Source organism: Procambarus clarkii, chromosome 49, assembly GCF_040958095.1.
Source record: "Procambarus clarkii isolate CNS0578487 chromosome 49, FALCON_Pclarkii_2.0, whole genome shotgun sequence".
NCBI lineage: Eukaryota > Metazoa > Arthropoda > Malacostraca > Decapoda > Cambaridae > Procambarus > Procambarus clarkii.
Genome location: NC_091198.1, coordinates 23,224,944 through 23,246,668, shown reverse-complemented (window position 1 = coordinate 23,246,668; position 21,725 = coordinate 23,224,944). Strand labels below are relative to the sequence as shown.

At 44.9% G+C, this 21,725-nt stretch overlaps 1 protein-coding gene across 1 annotated transcript; it reads left to right on the top strand.

Annotated features, from left to right (window-relative positions):
• Positions 1-20,241: 20,241 nt before the first annotated feature.
• LOC138351437 (fibrinogen- and Ig-binding protein-like) lies at positions 20,242-21,456 on the top strand. Its single transcript, XM_069303261.1, has 2 exons — positions 20,242-20,331; positions 20,761-21,456. The coding sequence occupies exons 1-2, from the start codon at positions 20,242-20,244 to the stop codon at positions 21,454-21,456; spliced, it is 786 nt and encodes a 261-aa protein (XP_069159362.1).
• Positions 21,457-21,725: the final 269 nt, after the last annotated feature.

Genomic DNA, 21,725 nt, shown 5'->3' with positions numbered 1-21,725 from the left:
TCAGTAACACACAAACACCACAAAGGTTGTTAAACACATGGATCATAGTCTGACTGAAGCAAACGTACAATTCATAAATACTCATACTCTGCCTAAGTCAAATAAAAATGAGAAACAAGTAACACTTAGTGATCCAGCCAGAGGCTTAGGAATATCCCTGCGAAAAGAAGATAAAACTGCAGAAAAGAACAGACAAATGGGTGTTAGAGTTCAACCAGAACAAATGTATTATGATAATAATGATGAGATAGAGGGATTGAACACGAGAATAGATCTACAATTATAAGGGAAAAGTCACTGCAGGAATCAGGTAAGTAGAAAGTCTTACCAGCCCCACAAGACTTATGTGTGGTTGACACACATTAATACGCCATTTAGAAACGTTCCAAGATAATCTATACAAGTTACGTGAGGTCAGCTTTAGAGTCTGCAGCACCGGAATGGAACCCACACCTCGCGAAACAACTAAATATAACAAAAACACGAAGGCTAGGTCGTGAATTAAGAAGTGTAGGTTATGAGAACAGGTTAAATGATCTCGATCTCACAACAGTAGAGGGGAAATGGACCAGACAGGACACTGAGAAGGAAGAAACGAGATTGTTAAGAAAAAAATCTATGAAGTGAGAGAAATATGAACATAGGTGGAGGCCTGAAAGCAGCTGAATCTGTATGGATGGTCAACAAGAAGAATGCATTGAAAGAAGAAGTCGTGGAAGCCTTTTCTTTCCCCAACTTTAAGGGTCAGATATGGTAAAAGACTCGTACGTCAAGTTCAGTAATACGAACCAGTTGGAACAAAGTTAATTTGAGGAAAAATTAAAGTTACGCCCACATTGTTAGGCGAAGATACACCCTCTAACCCCCTCCCCCCCCACGCTGCTACACCACTCACTCTCTATCACACACACACACAGATGGAGACACAGGTGGAAACTGAGTGCCCAAATGAGCCACAGAGACGTTAGAAACAACTCTTTCAGTGTCAGAGTAGTTAATAGGTGGAATGCATTAGGCAGTGATGTGGTGGAGGCTGACTCCATACACAGTTTCAAATGTAGATATGATAGAGCCCAGTAGGTTTAGGAATCTGTACACAAGTCGATTGACAGTTGGGAGACGGGACCAAAGAGCCAGAGCTCAGCCCCCCGCAAGCACAACTAGGTGAGTACACAACCCACCTCACACCCACACACTCACGCTAAAACGCAAAAAAACATTGCAACACCTCACTCCAACACACGCACTCAAGCCCCCCCCTCCAACCCCACACCCAAGCAACAACCATTGCAACACAATCAACATCAGCTCTCTTCAACACTCATCACATCCCCAGGGACCAGATTTTGAACTTTCAACTTCAAAAGCAAGCTCGATATTTACATTTTTAAACAAGAGCTGCTCTCTCGGTTATTAAAGTGGGAGTCGAAAGCACTTCAAAGAGCCTTTACAGCGATGATGAAATGCTTAAATAAAAACAACAGAAGAGCATACTGAATGCCATGATCCAGGACTTGTACTGTAGCATTAGGTAATAATATGGGATTTTATATGGGAGGGATTTAGCAGGTGCTCACTGGTATAGCTATAGTCTGACAGGGCATTGGTGTGGCAGAGGGGACTCTCCTGCCGTCTAGCAGGGTATTGGTGTGGCAGAGGGGACTCTCCTGCTGTCTAGCAGGGTATTGGTGTGGCAGAGGGGACTCTCCTGCTGTCTAGCAGGGTATTGGTGTGGCAGAGGGGACTCTCCTGCCGTCTAGCAGGGTATTGGTGTGGCAGAGGGGACTCTCCTGCCGTCTAGCAGGGTATTGGTGTGGCAGAGGGGACTCTCCTGCCGTCTAGCAGGGTATTGGTGTGGCAGAGGGGACTCTCCTGCCGTCTAGCAGGGTATTGGTGTGGCAGAGGGGACTCTCCTGCCGTCTAGCAGGGTATTGGTGTGGCAGAGGGGACTCTCCTGCTGTCTAGCAGGGCATTGGTGTGGCAGAGGGGACTCTCCTGCCGTCTAGCAGGGCATTGGTGTGGCAGAGGGGACTCTCCTGCCGTCTAGCAGGGTATTGGTGTGGCAGAGGGGACTCTCCTGCCGTCTAGCAGGGTATTGGTGTGGCAGAGGGGACTCTCCTGCTGTCTAGCAGGGCATTGGTGTGGCAGAGGGGACTCTCCTGCCGTCTAGCAGGGCATTGGTGTGGCAGAGGGGACTCTCCTGCCGTCTAGCAGGGTATTGGTGTGGCAGAGGGGACTCTCCTGCCGTCTAGCAGGGTATTGGTGTGGCAGAGGGGACTCTCCTGCCGTCTAGCAGGGTATTGGTGTGGCAGAGGGGACTCTCCTGCCGTCTAGCAGGGCATTGGTGTGGCAGGGGGGACTCTCCTGCCGTCTAGCAGGGCATTGGTGTGGCAGGGGGGACTCTCCTGCCGTCTAGCAGGGCATTGGTGTGGCAGAGGGGACTCTCCTGCCGTCTAGCAGGGTATTGGTGTGGCAGAGGGGACTCTCCTGCCGTCTAGCAGGGTATTGGTGTGGCAGAGGGGACTCTCCTGCCGTCTAGCAGGGTATTGGTGTGGCAGAGGGGACTCTCCTGCCGTCTAGCAGGGCATTGGTGTGGCAGGGGGGACTCTCCTGCCGTCTAGCAGGGTATTGGTGTGGCAGAGGGGACTCTCCTGCCGTCTAGCAGGGCATTGGTGTGGCAGGGGGGACTCTCCTGCCGTCTAGCAGGGCATTGGTGTGGCAGGGGGGATTCTCCTGCCGTCTAGCAGGGCATTGGTGTGGCAGGGGGGACTCTCCTGCCGTCTAGCAGGGCATTGGTGTGGCAGGGGGGACTCTCCTGCCGTCTAGCAGGGCATTGGTGTGGCAGGGGGGACTCTCCTGCCGTCTAGCAGGGAATTGCAGAGGTAGAGTTACTCCTGTCTAATTAAATATTGGAGAGGTGAGTCAGATAGATTCCCTCTACTACAACATGGGTTCCCCCAATACATCACAGTTCCCTTGTACAACATGGGACCCACCAATACATCACTGTTTCCCCTGTACAACTTGTGACCCACCAATTCATCACCGTCCCCTCTACAACATGTGACCCACCAATACATCACCGTCCCCTCTACAACATGTGACCCACCAATACATCACCGTCCCCTCTACAACATGTGACCCACCAATACATCACCGTCCCCTCTACAACATGTGACCCACCAATACATCACCGTCCCCTGTACAACATGGGACCCACCAATACATCACCGTCCCCTGTACAACATGGGACCCACGAATACATCACCGTCCCCTGTACAACATGGGACCCACCAATACATCACCGTCCCCTGTACAACATGGGACCCACCAATACATCACCGTCCCCTGTACAACATGTGACCCCACCAATACATCACCGTCCCCTGTACAACATGGGACCCACCAATACATCACCGTCCCCTCTACAACATGGGACCCACCAATACATCACCGTCCCCTGTACAACATGGGTCCCACCAATACATCACCGTCCCCTCTACAACGTGGGTCCTTCACAACAGGCCCAAGCACCCCCCCCCCTCCCCCCTCCCACAACATAGAGACCCCCTCTGAAAATGGATATAAATCTTTAACCACATTTGTAAACATTGAATCTATCTTCTTTGACAGTGGAGGGCGAGACCTTGCTGGCCAAGCCAATATATAAGTGCTAACGACGCTGCCTCGTAACTGCGCGTCGGTATATATTATTTATTGATTTATTATATATACAAGAAGAAACATTGGGAGTTAACAGAGAACATAGAAATTTAGTTGATTTTATATTCTTGTAAAGCCACTTTAAGAAATGCAAAAATTCCACAAAATTAATAAATTCCAATAAAAGCTAATTCAAAAATTATAATAATAACTACACTCAGTAAATTTATGTCAAACACAAGTAAATTTTAAACAATTATAGATTACTAGGTTAAACCTCGTAAGAAACATTAACATCACACACAAAATAAAGCATCACAATTTTGTATTAAATGTCTTACTTACACAATTACAATAATACTAAATACCATCACTTGAAATGAGTAACAAAGACACAAAGTTTGTGTCGTGAATCTAAAATTCTAAATATATTTAAGTTTTGTTAATATTGATATATTTTGAGTTCCAAACATACCTAAGAATATGCATCTCAAAGCTATGCACAAGCACATGTGTAATACGAGAACATCGCTTCTCCACACCTGACTCCGTCAAGAATAAAACCCCAAACATGTGGCGCGATACATGAGAGCCAGTCAGGTGTTTAGTCAAAACCAACTGAGCAATTTCCATATTCTGGTCGCCATAATATGCAAATTAATGGAGCCTAAATTTTGGCGGCAATTTGGCGACTACATCATGAGCTGTCAATTCAATCATTCAAAAACCTTTTAAATGATTGGCTAATAGCACGTAATACTATCCAATATAAGTATAGAATAGTGCAGAAAATCTTGTAATTATTTCTACCATAGTAATACAATATTTAAATATTTATGACTTCGATGTGAGAAGATATTCACTAAGTTACAACTGGCTCCTGCCAGCTATGGAGCCAGGTGTGTCTCTGGTATTCTCGGAGACAGGTCTGTCGCCTCTCGTCTACAAAGTCAGGTCTAATTCCTCGTATCTATGAAGTCAGGTTCAAAATCAGATCTGATTCAGCCTATCTCCGGAGTCTGGTCTGCCTCCTGCTATCCCCCCGAAGTCAGGTCTGTGGCATCTCGTCTCCAGAGTCAGGTATATGACCTCTCGCCTCCAGAGTCAGGTGTGGTCATAATAAACACCACTAACAAACTCAGGAGCACCGTGACACGTAGCGAGTCTCGCTAGGTCAACGCAACAAAGGCGGTCGGAGTGACGAATTCCCGCTTCAATTTAAATTTAATGGAGCTTGACCCTGGAGTTGCCAGTTTGGCGAACACAGTTGACGGGTGGATGGTTTGGAATGTCGCTTCTCACTAGTCCCTCCCTCTCTCCCTCCTCTCCCTCCCTCTCTTCCTCCTCTCCCTCCCTCTCTCCTCTCCCTCCCATCCCTTCCACGACAGAATTATTCCGAAAAAGGTTCGGTTGTCGAGAGCGCTCTTTCCCGCCATGTTATGGTCTGAATAACTCTATAATGAAAGAGCTCATGTTAATATTTGGTAAAATGTAGCGATTGGTGAATGGAATTGGCGTGAATGTCAATCTGTCATTCATTCTTTCCCTTTATCTCTCTCTCTCTCTCTCTGTCTCTCTCTCTCTCTCTCTCTCTCTCTCTCTCTCTCTCTCTCTCTCTCTCTCTCTCTCTCTCTCTCTCTCTCTCTCTCTCTCCCCTCTCTCTCTCTCTCTCTCTCTCTCTCTCTCTCTCTCTCTCTCTCTCTCTCTCTCTCTCTCTCTCTCTCTCTCTCTCTCTCTCTCTCTCTCTCTCTCTCTCTCTCTCTCTCTCTCTCTATCTCTCTCTCTCTCTCTCTCTCTCTCTCTCTCTCTCTCTCTCTCTCTCTCTCTCCCTCTCTCTCTCTCTCTCTCTCTCTCTCTCTCTCTCTCTCTCTCTCTCTCTCTCTCTCTCTCTCTCTCTCTCTCTCTCTCTCTCTCTCTCTCTCTCTCTCTCTCTCTCTCCCCTCTCTCTCTCTCTCTCTCTCTCTCTCTCTCTCTCTCTCTCTCTCTCTCTCTCTCTCTCTCTCTCTCTCTCTCTCTCTCTCTCTCTCTCTCTCTCTCTCTCTCTCTCTCTCTCTCTCTCCCCCCCCACTCTCTCTCTCTCTCTCTCTCTCTCTCTCTCTCTCTCTCTCTCTCTCTCTCTCTCTCTCTCTCTCTCTCTCTCTCTCTCTCTCTCTCTCTCTCTCTCTCTCTCTCTCTCTCTCTCTCTCTCTTCAATGAATTGTTGTTTTTGCTTGTTGTTTGAGTGCGTTTTCTCTGCATTTTTAAGAGGTTAATATATTTCTTTCTAAATACAGAAGGAAATGCCAAATACAGGAAGCACAGAATGCTTCCGTACAGGTCTTTGGCTCGGCTGTGATGTCAAGGTTCCACCTGTATCCACTTGTTATGTATCCACCTGTGTCCACCTCTTATGTGTACACCTGAGTCCCCCTGTTATGTGTCCCCTTATGTCCTTTTGTTCGTGCCAGAAATATTCATTTATCTCTTTATCATATTCAGCAAAACACACACACACACACACACACACACACACACACACACACACACACACACACACACACACACACACACACACACACACACACACACACACACACACACACACACACACACACACACACACACACACACACACACACACACACACACACACACACACACACACACACACACACACACACACACACACACACACACACACACACACACACACACACACACACACACACACACACACACACACACACACACACACACACACACACCACACACACACACACAGTGTGAGGCAAGGAGGAAACGCAGGGAGAGAGAGGAGTAAACCATGAAATCACAGCCACCAACACAACAGTCCCAGAGACAAGAGGGGAACCCACAACCAGCATCCCAGCCCAGAGAGGGCAGCACCACCACCCTCCTCTGCATAGAAACCCTCCCTTCCCCTCACCCTACCTGCCCCCACTCAAATGCTTCCCCAACCCTCCCTCCCCCCACCCCATTCCGACCTTGTCACCCCTCCCCGATTCCCACCATGTCTGCTTTTCCTCCCTCCCTCTTCAGCCCATACCCTTCCTATCCCTCCTCGCCCCCTCACCCTGTACCCTCCATCTCCCCCCTATCTCCTTACCCCATACCCTACCTGTCCCCTCTTCCCATAAACCCCCATCACCCACCCCAAAATAATATGAGACCCTGCAAACCACCTCACAGATCTTCACACCCAGGGAACAGCTTTCCCCACCAGCAGAATTCTCACCAAGAAGGGGACAAGAAAATTAACAGAAGAAAGTGAGCTTCAAGGCAATGTACACTAACATAGACAGGATTACAAGTAAAAACAAGTGAACTCAGAGAATGGGCACTAGAAGAAAACCGAGATATAATAGCACTCACAGAAACAAAACTAATGAAAACCCCACTAGTAAGGCACTACGGGCTCACCATAGTCCGAACTACTTAGAACTTTTTGTTCCACGTAGCGAATCTTTAATAACAATAACAATAACGGAAACCATAACAAATGCAGTGTTTCCACAGGACTACTATGTAGTGAGGAAAGAGAGAGAAGGGAGAGGTGGAGGTGGTGTAGCTTTGCTACTAAGAGAAGGTTGGAGTTTTGAAGAGATGGTTAATCAGAGCTGTGAAGGTTTCAGTGACTACATATCAGGCACCATAACAACTGAAGGATAGAAAAATTATAGTAGTAGTCATATATAACCCCCCACCAAACGACAGAAGACCCAGACAGGAATATGATAGAAACAACATGGCCACCATCAACATAATAGAGAGAGCAGCTACTGTGGCTAGCAGGAACGGATCCAGACTAATAATCATTGGGAGACTTCAACCACGGGAAGATAGATTGGGAGAACAGAGACCCATATGGAGGACCAGACACATGGAGAGCTAAGCTGCTGGACGTGGCAACAAGAAACTTTCTAATTCAACACGTCAAGGGACCGACAAGAATGAGAGGAGAGGACGAACCAGCTTTGCTTTATCTGATATTTACCCTAAATGAGTCAGATTTAAGGAAGTTAAGTTGGAAGCACCCTTGGGAATGAGTGATCATAGTGTATTGAACTTTGAGTATCTGGTTGAGTTAGAAATTATCTCCCCCCCAAAAGAACTGGGAAACAAAGGGCTGGCGTACCGAAAGGGAAACTATGAGGAGACGAATAAATTTCTAAGTGATATACCATGGGACACAGAACCCAGAGCTACGTCCGTACAAGACATGATGGACTATGTCAGCCAAAAGTGTCAGGAGGCGGTAAACAGGTTTATCCCGGCCCGACAGGAAAAAAACGAGAAGCAAAAGAAGAGTCCATGGTTTAATAGGGAATGTATGAAAGCAAAGGAGCTGAACAAAAGGGCGTGGTGGAACTTTCGTAATAACAGAACACCAGAAAGTAGAGAGAGATACCAGAGAACCAGGAACGAGTATGTTAGTGTGAAAGAGCAGCTGAGAAAAGGTAGGAAAATGATATAGCTAATAAAGCCAAGACCGAACCAAAGCTACTACACAGTCACATCAGGAGGAAAACAACAGTGAAGGAACAGGTGATGAAACTTAGAACGGTTGAGGACAGGTACACAGAGAATGACAAAGAGGTGTGTGAAGAACTCAACAAGATGTTCCAGGAGGTCTTTGCAATAGAACAAGCAGAGGTCACGGCGCTAGGAGAGATGGCAGCAAACCAGGCGACCTTCAGAGGGTTCGAAATTACAAGAGATGAGGTCATGAGGCACCTATTGGAGCTGGACGAGAGAAAGGCTGTTGGGTCGGACGGGATCTCATCATGGTTATTGAAAGAGTGTGCAGGAGCACTTTGCTTGCCACTCTCCATAGTTTATAGTAGGTCACTGGAAATGGGAGACCTACCAGAAATATGGAAGGCGGCTAATGTAGTCCCAATATACAAAAAGGGCGACAGGCAAGAGGCACTGAACTGCAGGCCAGTGTCCTTAACTTGTATACCATGCAAGGTGATGGGGAAGATCGTGAGACAAAACCTAGTAAAACATTTGAAGAGAAGGGACATCGTGACAACCCATCAACATGGGTACAGGAAGAGTAACTCTTACCTTACAGGCTTAATAGAATTCTACGATCAGTTGACTAAGATTAAGCAAGAAAAAGAAGGATGGGCGGACTGCATTTTTTTTGGACTTTCGGAAAGCTTTTGTCACAGCACCATATAAATAGGTTATGCACAAGCTTGAGAAACAGGCAAGATTAACTGGTAAGGTGCTCCAGTGGATAAGGGAGTACCTAAGCAATAGGAAGCAGAGAGTTACAGTGAGGGGGTGAGACCTCAGATTGGCGAGAAGTCACCAGTGGAGTCCCACAGGGCTCTGTACTCGGAACTATCCTGTTTCTGATATACGTAAATGATCTCCCAGCGGGTATTGACTCATTCCTCTCAATGTTTGCTGACGAAGCCAAAATTATGAGAAGGATTAAGACAGAGGAGGACAGTTTGAGGCTTCAAGAAGATCTGGACAAGCTGCAGGAATGGTCGAACAAATGGCTGTTAGAGTTTAACCCAAGCAAATGTAATGTAATAAAGATAGGTGCAGGGAGCAGGAGACCAGATACAAGGTATCATTTGGGAGATGAAATACTTCAAGAGTCAGAGAGAGAGAAAGACTTGGGGGTTGATATCACGCCAGACCTATCTCCTGAAACTCAAATCAAGAGGATTGTGGGAACCGACCTGTGAGATTTATATTTATTTAATTTATATAGAATTTATATTTACATTAATTTATATACTTCGATAGTAATTTGTATGATGTTAAGTGGACTGTATTTCTGCAATAATCTCACAAATCGATCCTCTACACATTAGGGGGGGTTTATATTGAATTTATATATATGCAGCCAATCAAACTACAGTATTAGACGACATACATTGAAGAGATTCCTTATCTTATTTGTACAGCAGGCCTTAGTCCACCAGGTATAACTAAGGTGTAGACCCCAAATTTTTCTCATGTGAGGTGGCTTCCATCACCCTGGTAACTGATGCACAAAGCATGCTTCCTCGTCTTGACCTGTCAAAAGGGCGCTAGCAATAAAGCCAGAATCCTAATATATGACAGCTATATCAGAGAAAACACTGTACATGGAACCATAAAGACCTAGGCTTAATTACCTTGTTTGAGTCGATCATTCGTGTTCTAACCGGTACGCCCTATCTACTGACATTAATGGCCAAAAATGATTAGATAAACGGGTTTCGGAAAGACACTTCCCTTGAGATTGATGACAGCGTGTTGATGATGGCAGATCACTACTCTGATCTTCCATAACACTTCGTCCAAGAGAATTTATAGGAGCCGAATTTGCTCCACGACTCTGTGGTCTTAACAACAATAACAATGGCTGACCACTCCCTCACAACTGACGCTACTGGCCTACATTGTCCAGATGGCAGTAAGTGATAGAAGGGTCACATTTACTCTATTTTAATTCTGATAATTAAGTTAATTTATATGAGATGTTTTTATGATGGTAAAGTCCAAAGACTAATGTATTTAAGAATAATTCTTATAATTCATTTTTCGCCATTTATATGAGATGTTTTTATGATGGTAAAGTCCAAAGACTAATGTATTTAAGAATAATTCCCACCATAATAGGTGGTGAATTTATAATAGTATGTGGTAATGATATCCCGTTTTCTATAGACGGAAATTCCACTACAAGTTACATTTTCTATGGGCTAACTTGTTTATACAACACAGCAATATTATCTGCCTGTATGACATTATTAAATGGTGTCGGATTTTCCGACAAGGATAACATCAGCGGCATATGCCAGGCTGGCCAACATAAGAACAGCATTTAGAAATTTGTGTAAGGAATCTCTCAGAACGTTATATACCACATATGTCAGACCAATCCTGGAGTATGCGGCCCCAGGATGGAGCCCATATCTAGTCAAGCATAAGACTAAACTGGAAAATATTCAAAGGTTTGCCACTAGACTAGTGCTCGAACTGAGGGGTATGAGCTACGAGGAGAGACTACGAGAATTATACCTCACGTCACTGGGAGACAGAAGAGTTAGAGGGGACATGATCACCACATACAGGATTCTCAGAGGAATTGATAGGGTAGATAAAGACAGACTTTTTAACACAAGGGGCACACGCACTAGAGGACACAGGTGGAAATTGAGTGCCCAAATGAGCCAGAGACGTTAGAAAGAATTTTTTCAGTGTCAGAGTAGTAGATAAATGGATTATATTAGGATGTGATGTGATATCCCGCGAAACACACACCGAAACTACGACGTTGGTACAACGTTCGAACAAGTTTTAACACTTCCTAACCATTTATAACAATCAATATAGCAAGTTGTAACAACGTTCTAATTCGCCATAAACACATTAATCCAAGATGTAACAACTTTATTACAAGTTGTAACAAGCGGAAAATAGAGACAGTTTCGGTTTGTGTTTCTAGGGGTGGAGGCTGACTCCATACACAGCTTCATGTGTAGATATGATAGAGCCCAGTAGGCTCAGGAACCTGTACATTAGTTGATTGACCGTTGAGAGGCGGGACCCAAGTGTCAGAGCTCAACCCCCGCAAGCACAACTAGGTGAATACAACTGAGTGCACACACACACACACACACACACACACACACACACACACACACACACACACACACACACACACACACACACACACACACACACACACACACACACACACTCACACACACACACACACACACACACACACACACACACACACACACACACACACACACACACACACACACACACACACACACACACACACACACACACACACACACACACACACACGCAGGAGACTTACCAGAAAGTTGGAAGACAGCTAACGTGGTCCCAATATACAAAAAGAGTGACAGACAAGAGGCACTAAATTACAGGCCAGTTTCCTTAACTTGTATACCATGCAAGGTGATGGAGAAGATCGTGAGGAAAAGGCTCGTAGAGCATCTGAAGGGAAATAACTTTGTAAGGCACCACCAACATGGGTTCAGAGATGGTAAATCGTGCTTTACAGGTTTAATAGAATTTTATGACCAGGCAACGAAAATTTGGCAGGAAATAGAAGGGTGGGCCGACTGCATTTTCCTGGATTGCCAAAAGGCCTTTGACACAGTACCCCTAAAATGCTGTTAAAAAAGTTGGAGCAACAGGCAGGAGTAAAAGGGATTTGATCCAGTAGATAAGGGAGTACTTAAGCAACAGGAAACAGTGAGTAACGGTGAGGGGGGAGACATCAGAGTGGCGAGATGTCACCAGCGGAGTCCCACAGGGCTCAGTACTTGGACCCATCCTGTTTCTAATATATGTGAACGATCTTCCAGAGGGTATAGACTCATTCCTCTCAATGTTTGCTGATGATGCAAAAATTATGAGAAGAATCAAGACGGTTGAAGATCGACAGAGACTACAGGACGACCTGGATAAACTGGAGGAATGGTCTAGAAAATGGCTGCTAAAGTTCAACTCAGGAAAGTGTAAGGTGATGAAATTAGGCGAAGGGAGCAGGAGGCTGAACACAAGGTATCATCTAGGAGGTGAAATCCTGCAAGAGTCAAATAGAGAGAAGGATCTGGGGGTTGATATCACACCGAACCTGTCCCCAGAGGCCCACATCAAAAGAATATCATCAGCGGCATATGCTAGACTGGCCAACATAAGAACTGCCTTTAGAAACTTGTGTAAGGAATCTTTCAGAACCCTGTATACCACTTATGTAAGACCAATCCTGGAGTATGCAGCTCCAGCCTGGAGTCCATACCTAGTTAAACACAAGACAAAGTTAGAGAAGATTCAGCGGTATGCCACCAGGCTCGTCCCGGAACTGAGAGGATTGAGCTACGAGGAAAAGCTAAAGGAGCTGAACTTCACATCCCTGGAAAACAGAAGAGTAAGGGGAGACATGATAACCACCTACAAAATTCTCATGGGAATTGACAGGGTGGACAAAGACAAACTCTTCAGCACGGGTGGAACACGAACAAGGGGACAGAGGTGGAAACTTAGTACCCAGATGAGCCACAGAGACGTTAGAAAGAATTTTTTCAGTGTCAGAGTAGTTAATAAATGGAATGCACTAGGAAGTGATGTGGTGGAGGCTGACTCCATACACAGTTTCAAATGTAGATATGACAGAGTCCACTAGGCTCAGGAATCTGTACACCAGTTGATTGACAGTTGAGAGGCGGGACCAAAGAGCCAAAGCTCAACCCCCACAATCACAATTAGGTGAGTACAATTAGGTGAGTACACACACACACACACACACACACACACACACACACACACACACACACACACACACACACACACACACACACACACACACACACACACCCACACACACACACACACACACACACACACACACACTCAAACAATCACACACACATACAGTGGGGTTCCGGTGGTTGTGTGGATAGCACGCTGGGCACGTAATCATGTGGCCCGGGTTCGATTCAAGGCGCCGGCCAAAAACAAAAATAGGCACAGTTTCTTTCACTCTGATGCTCTTGTTACCTAGCAGTAAATAGAAACCTGGGAGTTTGACAGTGGTGCGGACTGCTTCCTGGGGGATGTGTGTGTGTGTGTGTGGGAAAAAAATAATTACTTAGACGTTAGTAACAGTTGAGAGGCGGGCCGAAAGAGCAGGGCTCATCCCCCGCAAACACAACTAGGTGAGTACACACATGTGTGTGTAGAGGGACACATGAAGGCGCCTGTGGCTGAGTGGACAGCAGCGTACTCAACACTGGCAAAAGTTAGAACATCATTCAGAAACCTAAGTGAGGAGGCTTTTAGGGCGCTTTACACTGCCTACGTGAGGCCAGTCTTAGAGTATGCCGCCTTATTATGGAGTCCCCATCTGAAGAAACACATAAGGAAACTGGAAAAGGTTCAGAAGTTTGCGACGAGACTCGCCCAGAGTTATGAGGGATGGGGTATGAAGAGCGCCTGAAGGAACTGAGCCTTACAACACTAGAAAAAGAAGGAAGAGGGGGATATGATAGGAACGTATAAAATACTCAGGGAATTGACAGAGTGGATATAGTCGAAATGTTCATACGGAATGGTAACAGAACGAATGGACATGGGTGGAAACTGGAAACTCCGATTAGTCACAGAGACGTTAGGAAGTTTTCTTTTAGCGTGAGAGTAGTGGTAAAATGGAATGCACTTAAGGAAAAGGTTGTGGAAGCAAACTCTATTCATAACTTTAAAACTAGATATGATAGGGAAATGGGACCTGAGTCATTGCTGTAAACAACCTATGGCTGGAAAGACGGGATCCAAGAGTCATTGATCGATCCTGCAGATACAAATAGGTGAGTACACACACACACACACACACACACACACACACACACACACACACACACACACACACACACACACACACACACACACACACAAGACTGTGTGTGTTTTTTTTTGGACTGTCGGAAAGCCTTTGACACAGTACCCCATAAAAGGTTGATGCATAAGCTGGAAAAACAGGCAGGAGTAACTGGTAGGGCGCTCCAGTGGATAAGGGAGTACCTAAGCAATAGGAAGCAGAGAGTTACAGTGAGGGGTGAGACCTCAGACTGCCGTGAGTCACCAGTGGAGTCCCACAGGGCTCTGTACTTGGACCTATCCTGTTTCTGATATACGTAAATGAAAGGAAGGAAGGGGGATATACCCCAGAGGGTATAGACTCATTCCTCTCAATGTTTGCTGACGACGCCAAAATTATGAGAAGGATTAAGACAGAGGAGGACAGCTTGAGGCTTCAAGAAGACCTGGACAAGCTGCAGGAATGGTCGAACAAATGGCTGTTAGAGTTTAATCCAAGCAAATGTAATGTAATGAAGATAGGGGTAGGAAGCAAGAGACCAGATACAAGGTATCACTTGGGAGATGAAATACTTCAAGAGTCCGAGAGAGAGAAAGACCTGGGGGTTATATCACGCCAGATCTGTCCCCTGAAGCTCAAATCAAGAGCAGCAGCATATGCCAGGTTGGCTAACATAAGAACGGCCTTTAGAAACTTGTGTAAGGAATCGTTCAGAACATTATATACCACATATGTCAGACCAATCCTGGAGTATGCGGCACCAGCATGGAGACCATATCTAGTCAAGCATAAGACTAAAATGGAAAAGGTTCAAAGGTTTGCCACCAGACTAGTACCCGAGCTGAGAGGTATGAGCTACGAGGAGAGACTACGGGAATTAAACCTCACTTCGTTGGAAGACAGAAGAGTTATACGGGACATGATCACCACATTCAAGATCCTCAAGTGAATCGACAGGGTTGATAAAGACAGGCTGTTTAACACAAGGGGCACACGCACTAGGGGACACAGGTGGAAACTGAGTGCCCAAATGAGCTATAGAGATATTAGAAAGAACTTTTTTAGTGTCAGAGTGGTTGACAAATGGAATGCATTAGGAAGTGATGTGGTGGAGGCTGACTCCATACACAGTTTCAAGAGTAGATATGATAGAGCCCAATAGGCTCAGGAACCTGTACACCTGTTGATTGACAGTTGAGAGGCGGGACCAAAGAGCCAGAGCTCAACCCCCACAAGCACAACTAGGTGAGTACACACACACACACATACACACACACACACACACACACGAACCTCGCCGAGGCAAAACATTTAAATGAGAGCAGGAATGAAGAAGAAATAAATTCTTTTTTCTACAAAGTGATAGGGGTAGGCAAACCAGTAAAGTGGTACATAAAGGCAAACCAACAAAATCAATAGAGAGAGGGGGAGTGAAGAATAAGGAGAGGGGGAACAAGTTCCTGAAGATTGCATACACCAACATAGATGGAGTGAGATCGAAGATACTGGAGTTAAGTGATGTAATACAGCTGCAGACACCAGACATTGTTGCACTCACGGAGACAAAACTTGAAGATGTAATTTTAAATGAGGTCATATTCCCAAGGGGCTACTCAATTTGGAGACGGGACAGAAAAATTAGGAAAGGCGGTGGCGTTGCTGTGCTGGTAAAAGAACACCTAAAGGTGAAGGAAATAATGACTGCCAATCCACAAGAAGTTGACATAATAGCACTAGAGATCTGCTATGAGGATGATAAACTAATGATGATAAATGCATATAGTCCACCGCCAAGCAGCACATGGTCAAAGGAGGAGCTAGATAGTAAACGTGAAGGTCTTATAACAATAATGAGAGAGATTATAGCGAGAGCAGATAACGATAGATCACGACTGTTGATAGTCGGTGACTTCAACTTGAAATCCATAGACTGGGAAGCATATGAAGCTAAAACAGAAGATTTTTGGACCTGTAAATTTGTAGACCTCATCCTGGAAACATTCTTGTATCAACATGTTAAACAAGCTACGAGGATGAGGGAAGGGGACGTTCCCTCCATGCTAGATTTGATATTTACCAGGAAGGAGGAAGAGATATTTGACATTCAGTACCTTCCTCCCTTGGGTAAAAGTGACCATGTCTTTTTGGGAATAAAGTATGCAATGCGTTATAAGTTGGAAGAAAATAAGGAGGTTGAAGCAGTTGAAAAACCAGACTTCAGGAGAGGACATTATGGTGACCTTAGAAATTTTTTTAGTGAGTATAATTGGACAGACTTGATGCTAGGCAAGGAAGTGAATGAGATGTATGGCAAGTTTTGTGAAATATATGATAAAGGCACAAAAAAATTTATACCAAAACAGAGATGCAGGACCAGAAAACAGGATTGGTTCGACAGAAATTGTGAGAGGGCAAGAGACCAAAAGACACAAAAATGGAATCAGTATAGGAAGAGGCCAAACCCCCAAACATACCAGCGATACAAAGATGCGAGAAACAATTATACAGCAGTAAGGAGAGAGGCAGAAAGAAATTTTGAAAAAGGGATAGCAGATAAATGTAAAACAGAACCGGGCCTATTCTACAAATTCATAAACAACAAATTGCAGGTAAAGGATAATATCCAGAGGTTGGAAATGGGAAACAGATTCACGGAAAATGAAAAGGAAATGTGTGAAACATTAAATGAAAAGTTCCAAAGTGTGTTTGTACAAAATGAAATCTTCAGAGAACCAGACACAATAAGAATTCCAGAGAACAACATAGAGCGGATAGAGGTGTCTAGAGATGAAGTGGAAAATATGCTAAAGGAGCTCGGGAGGAACAAAGCAGCTGGCCCAGATGGCGTTTCACCATGGGTTCTGAGAGAATGTGCATCTGAGCTCAGCATTCCACTTCACCTGATCTTTCAGGCATCCCTGTGTACAGGAATCGTAGCAGACGTGTGGAAACAGGCTAACATAGTTCCAATCTACAAAAGTGGCAGAAGGGAAGACCCCCTCAATTATAGACCTGTATCATTGACAAGTGTAATAGTGAAAGTATTGGAAAAGCTAATCAAAACTAAATGGGTAGAACACCTGGAGAGAAATGATATAATATCAGACAGACAGTATGGTTTTCGATCAGGAAGATCCTGTGTATCGAATTTACTCAGTTTCTATGATCGGGCCACAGAGATATTACAGGAAAGAGATGGCTGGGTTGACTGCATCTATCTGGACCTAAAAAAGGCTTTCGACAGAGTTCCACATAAGAGGTTGTTCTGGAAACTGGAAAATATTGGAGGGGTGACAGGTAAGCTTCTATCATGGATGAAAAATTTTCTGACTGATAGAAAAATGAGGGCAGTAATCAGAGGCAATGTATCGGAATGGAGAAATGTCACAAGTGGAGTACCACAGGGTTCAGTTCTTGCACCAGTGATGTTTATTGTGTACATAAATGATCTACCAGTTGGTATACAGAATTATATGAACATGTTTGCTGATGATGCTAAGATAATAGGAAGGATAAGAAATTTAGATGATTGTCATGCCCTTCAAGAAGACCTGGACAAAATAAGTATATGGAGCACCACTTGGCAAATGGAATTTAATGTTAATAAATGTCATGTTATGGAATGTGGAATAGGAGAACATAGACCCCACACAACCTATATATTATGTGAGAAATCTTTAAAGAATTCTGATAAAGAAAGAGATCTAGGAGTGGTTCTAGATAGAAAACTATCACCTGAGGACCACATTAAGAATATTGTGCAAGGAGCCTATGCAATGCTTTCTAACTTCAGAATTGCATTTAAATACATGGATGGCGATATACTAAAGAAGTTGTTCATGACTTTTGTTAGGCCAAAGCTAGAATATGCAGCTGTTGTGTGGTGCCCATATCTTAAGAAGCACATCAACAAACTGGAAAAGGTGCAAAGACATGCTACTAAGTGGCTCCCAGAACTGAAGGGCAAGAGCTACGAGGAGAGGTTAGAAGCATTAAATATGCCAAAACTAGAAGACAGAAGAAAAAGAGGTGATATGATCACTACGTACAAAATAGTAACAGGAATTGATAAAATCGACAGGGAAGACTTCCTGAGACCTGGAACTTCAAGAACAAGAGGCCATAGATTTAAACTAGCTAAACACAGATGCCGAAGAAATATAAGAAAATTCACCTTCGCAAATAGAGTGGTAGACGGTTGGAACAAGTTAAGTGAGAAGGTGGTGGAGGCCAAGACCGTCAGTAGTTTCAAAGCGTTATATGACAAAGAGTGCTGGGAAGACGGGACACCACGAGCGTAGCTCTCATCCTGTAACTACACTTAGGTAATCACACTTAGGTAATCACACACACACACACACACACACACACACATACACACACACACACACACACACACACATACACACACACACACACACACACATACACACACACACACACACACAAACATGAAGGTGCCTGTGGCTGAGTGGAAAGCGCTTGGGACTCGTAATCCTAGGGTCCGGGTTCGATCCCCGGCAATGGCGGAAAACAAATGGGCAGAGTTTCTTTCACCCTGATTACCATGTTACGTAGTAGTAAATAGGTACATGGGAGTTAGACAGATGTTACGGGGTGCTTCCTGGGTGTGAGTGTAGGAAAAATGTGTATGAACTTCTTCTACTGAAGACGTTTCTGTAGATCAATTTTATTAGAAGTACGGGTACTGCATTATTAGTAGTGGTATCACTCACAGCTCTGGGTGGAAGCAGGTGGATGAGGAGTTATGTAGAATAAGGCAGATTTTGGTCAACAATGGTTTCTTCAGTGGCTGTGTCGAAGACATCATAAAGAGTAAGGTGGCGAGGTGTGCAACAGGGGACGGAACAACTAATACCGCTATACTTGTACTTCCAATAAAATTGTTCTACAGAAACGCCTTCTCCACGGCCTAGAGAGCGGAGGAAAGAGCCCTAAAAGAGATCATTGAGAGGAACGTTACCCCCAACTGACGTCAACCAAAAGATAAAACTAACAATATATTATACGAGTAGGAAATCCACCAACTTACTAATGAAGAATTCTCCCAACACCAAGAAAGAGACTTGAAAGACACCAACGCCCTCACGTGCCCACTTGAGGAGTGTCAGCCCCAACGTACTCAGTATATAGGCAAGACAACAACGTCTCTCTCTCTTGGCGTTTAACAATACACAGACAACATCAAGGAACATTTAAACGCCACACACAACGAGACGATCACCAGGGATATTTTGACGACGCTTTTCGCTCTCTGGTCTTTTGTAACGCCGATCAATTTGTCGCTTAATTCCTTCAGGAACTTCACTGGACATTTCCCCCCACGAACCGAGGGTCTGTGAACCGATCGGAACAAAGCTGTACCAGCGTGTCAGACCTCTGTATTTGATGACATTCTGTCATCAAATATATATATATATATATATATATATATATATATATATATATATATATATATATATATATATATATATATATATAAACAATCTTTGGACAACACCCACCAGTGGGACTCGAACCCAGAAAGCACAACTACCTTCCAGTAGCTGGCATAACTAGTATGCTTTAACCCACTACGCCATCAGACCTTACAAAAGAAGTAGATAGTTCGAGATATATATATCTCAAACATCTCTACCTCCCGAAGGCACCACCACCATATATATATATATATATATATATATATATATATATATATATATATATATATATATATATGTCGTACCTAATAGCCAGAACGCACTTCTCAGCCTACTATTCAAGGCCCGATTTGCCTAATAAGCCAAGTTTTCATGAATTAATATTTTTTCGTCTACCTAACCTACCTAACCTAACCTAACCTAGCTTTTTTTGGCTACCTAACCTAACCTTACCTATAAATATAGGTTAGGTTAGGTTAGGTAGGGTTGGTTAGGTTCGGTCATATATCTACGTTAATTTTAACTCCAATGAAAAAAATTGACCTCATACATAGAGAAAAGTGTTGCTTTATCATTTCATAAGAAAAAAATTATAGTAAATATATTAATTCAGGAAAACTTGGCTTATTAGGCAAATCGGGCCTTGAATAGTAGGCTGAGAAGTGAGTTCTGGCTACTAGGTACGACATATATATATATATATATATATATATATATATATATATATATATATATATATATATATATATATATATATATCAGTCAATGCGGGTATGCAGCAGCATGCCACACTGCAAGGACCAGCTTGAGGTAGAATATTGCCCATGTGAGCCAATATGGGGGTCGAACGGGCAGGTATGTGAACATATTATGTAGACATATTGCTCCTGTCCCCCACCGCCACCATGCCATATCCGTCTGCTTCAGGCGCCGCCAGAGCCAAGCAAGGCAATTCCCCCCAAGGTTACACGATGACTTCTGGCCAGCTGACCACAGGTGAGTGGTAGCAGGGGACCAGGAACCACCTGTTGCCTGCTGGATACCATGAATTACCAGCTGTACAGCGCTTGCAGCCTGCTAGTTTCAGTTAGGCAGCAGGTTGCGTCTGTTAAACAGCAGCTGCCGTCCAAGAAACAACAGCAAGCGTCCAAGAAACAACAGCTGCCGTCCAAGAAACAACAGCTGGCGTACAAGAAACAGCAGTTGGCGTCCAAGAAACAGCAGCTGGCGTCCAAGAAACAACAGCTGCCGTCCAAGAAAAAGTAGCTGGCGTCCGAGAAACAGCAGCTGGCGTTCAAGAAACACCAGCTGGTGTCCAAGAAACAGCAGCTGCCGTCCAAGAAACAGCAGCTGGCGTCCAAGAAACAACAGCTGCCGTCCAAGAAACAGCAGCTGGCATCCAAGAAACAGCAGCTGGCGTCCAAGAAACAGCAGCTGGCGTCCAAGAAACAACAGCTGCCGTCCACGAAACAGCAGCTGGCGTCCAAGAAACAACAGCTGCCGTCCAAGAAACAACAGCTGCCGTCCAGGAAACAACAGCTGCCGTCCAAGAAACAACAGCTGCCGTCCAGGAAACAACAGCTGGCGTCCAAGAAACAGCAGTTGGCGTCCAAGAAACAGCAGCTGGCGTCCAAGAAACAGCAGCTGGCGTCCAAGAAACAACAGCTGCCGTCCAAGAAACAGCAGCTGGCATCCAAGAAACAGCAGCTGGCGTCCAAGAAACAGCAGCTGGCGTCCAAGAAACAACAGCTGCCGTCCAAGAAACAGCAGCTGGCATCCAAGAAACAGCAGCTGGCGTCCAAGAAACAGCAGCTGGCGTCCAAGAAACAACAGCTGCCGTCCACGAAACAGCAGCTGGCGTCCAAGAAACAACAGCTGCCGTCCAAGAAACAACAGCTGCCGTCCAGGAAACAACAGCTGCCGTCCAAGAAACAACAGCTGCCGTCCAGGAAACAACAGCTGCCGTCCAAGAAAAAGTAGCTGGCGTCCGAGAAACAGCAGCTGGCGTTCAAGAAACACCAGCTGGCGTCCAAGAAACAGCAGCTGCCGTCCAAGAAACAGCAGCTGGCGTCCAAGAAACAACAGCTGCCGTCCAAGAAACAGCAGCTGGCGTCCAAGAAACAGCAGCTGGCGTCCAAGAAACAGCAGCTGGCGTCCAAGAAACAACAGCTGCCGTCCACGAAACAGCAGCTGGCGTCCAGGAAACAGCAGCTGCCGTCCAGGAAACAACAGCTGCCGTCCAAGAAACA

Coding starts and splice junctions, on each gene's coding strand:
- LOC138351437 (XM_069303261.1), top strand. CDS start 20,242: ATGCGGGTATGCAGCAGCATGCCACACTGCAAGGACCAGCTTGAGGTA. Junction 20,332..20,760: donor TATGGGGGTCGAACGGGCAG/GTATGTGAACAT, acceptor TCCGAGAAACAG/CAGCTGGCGTTCAAGAAACA.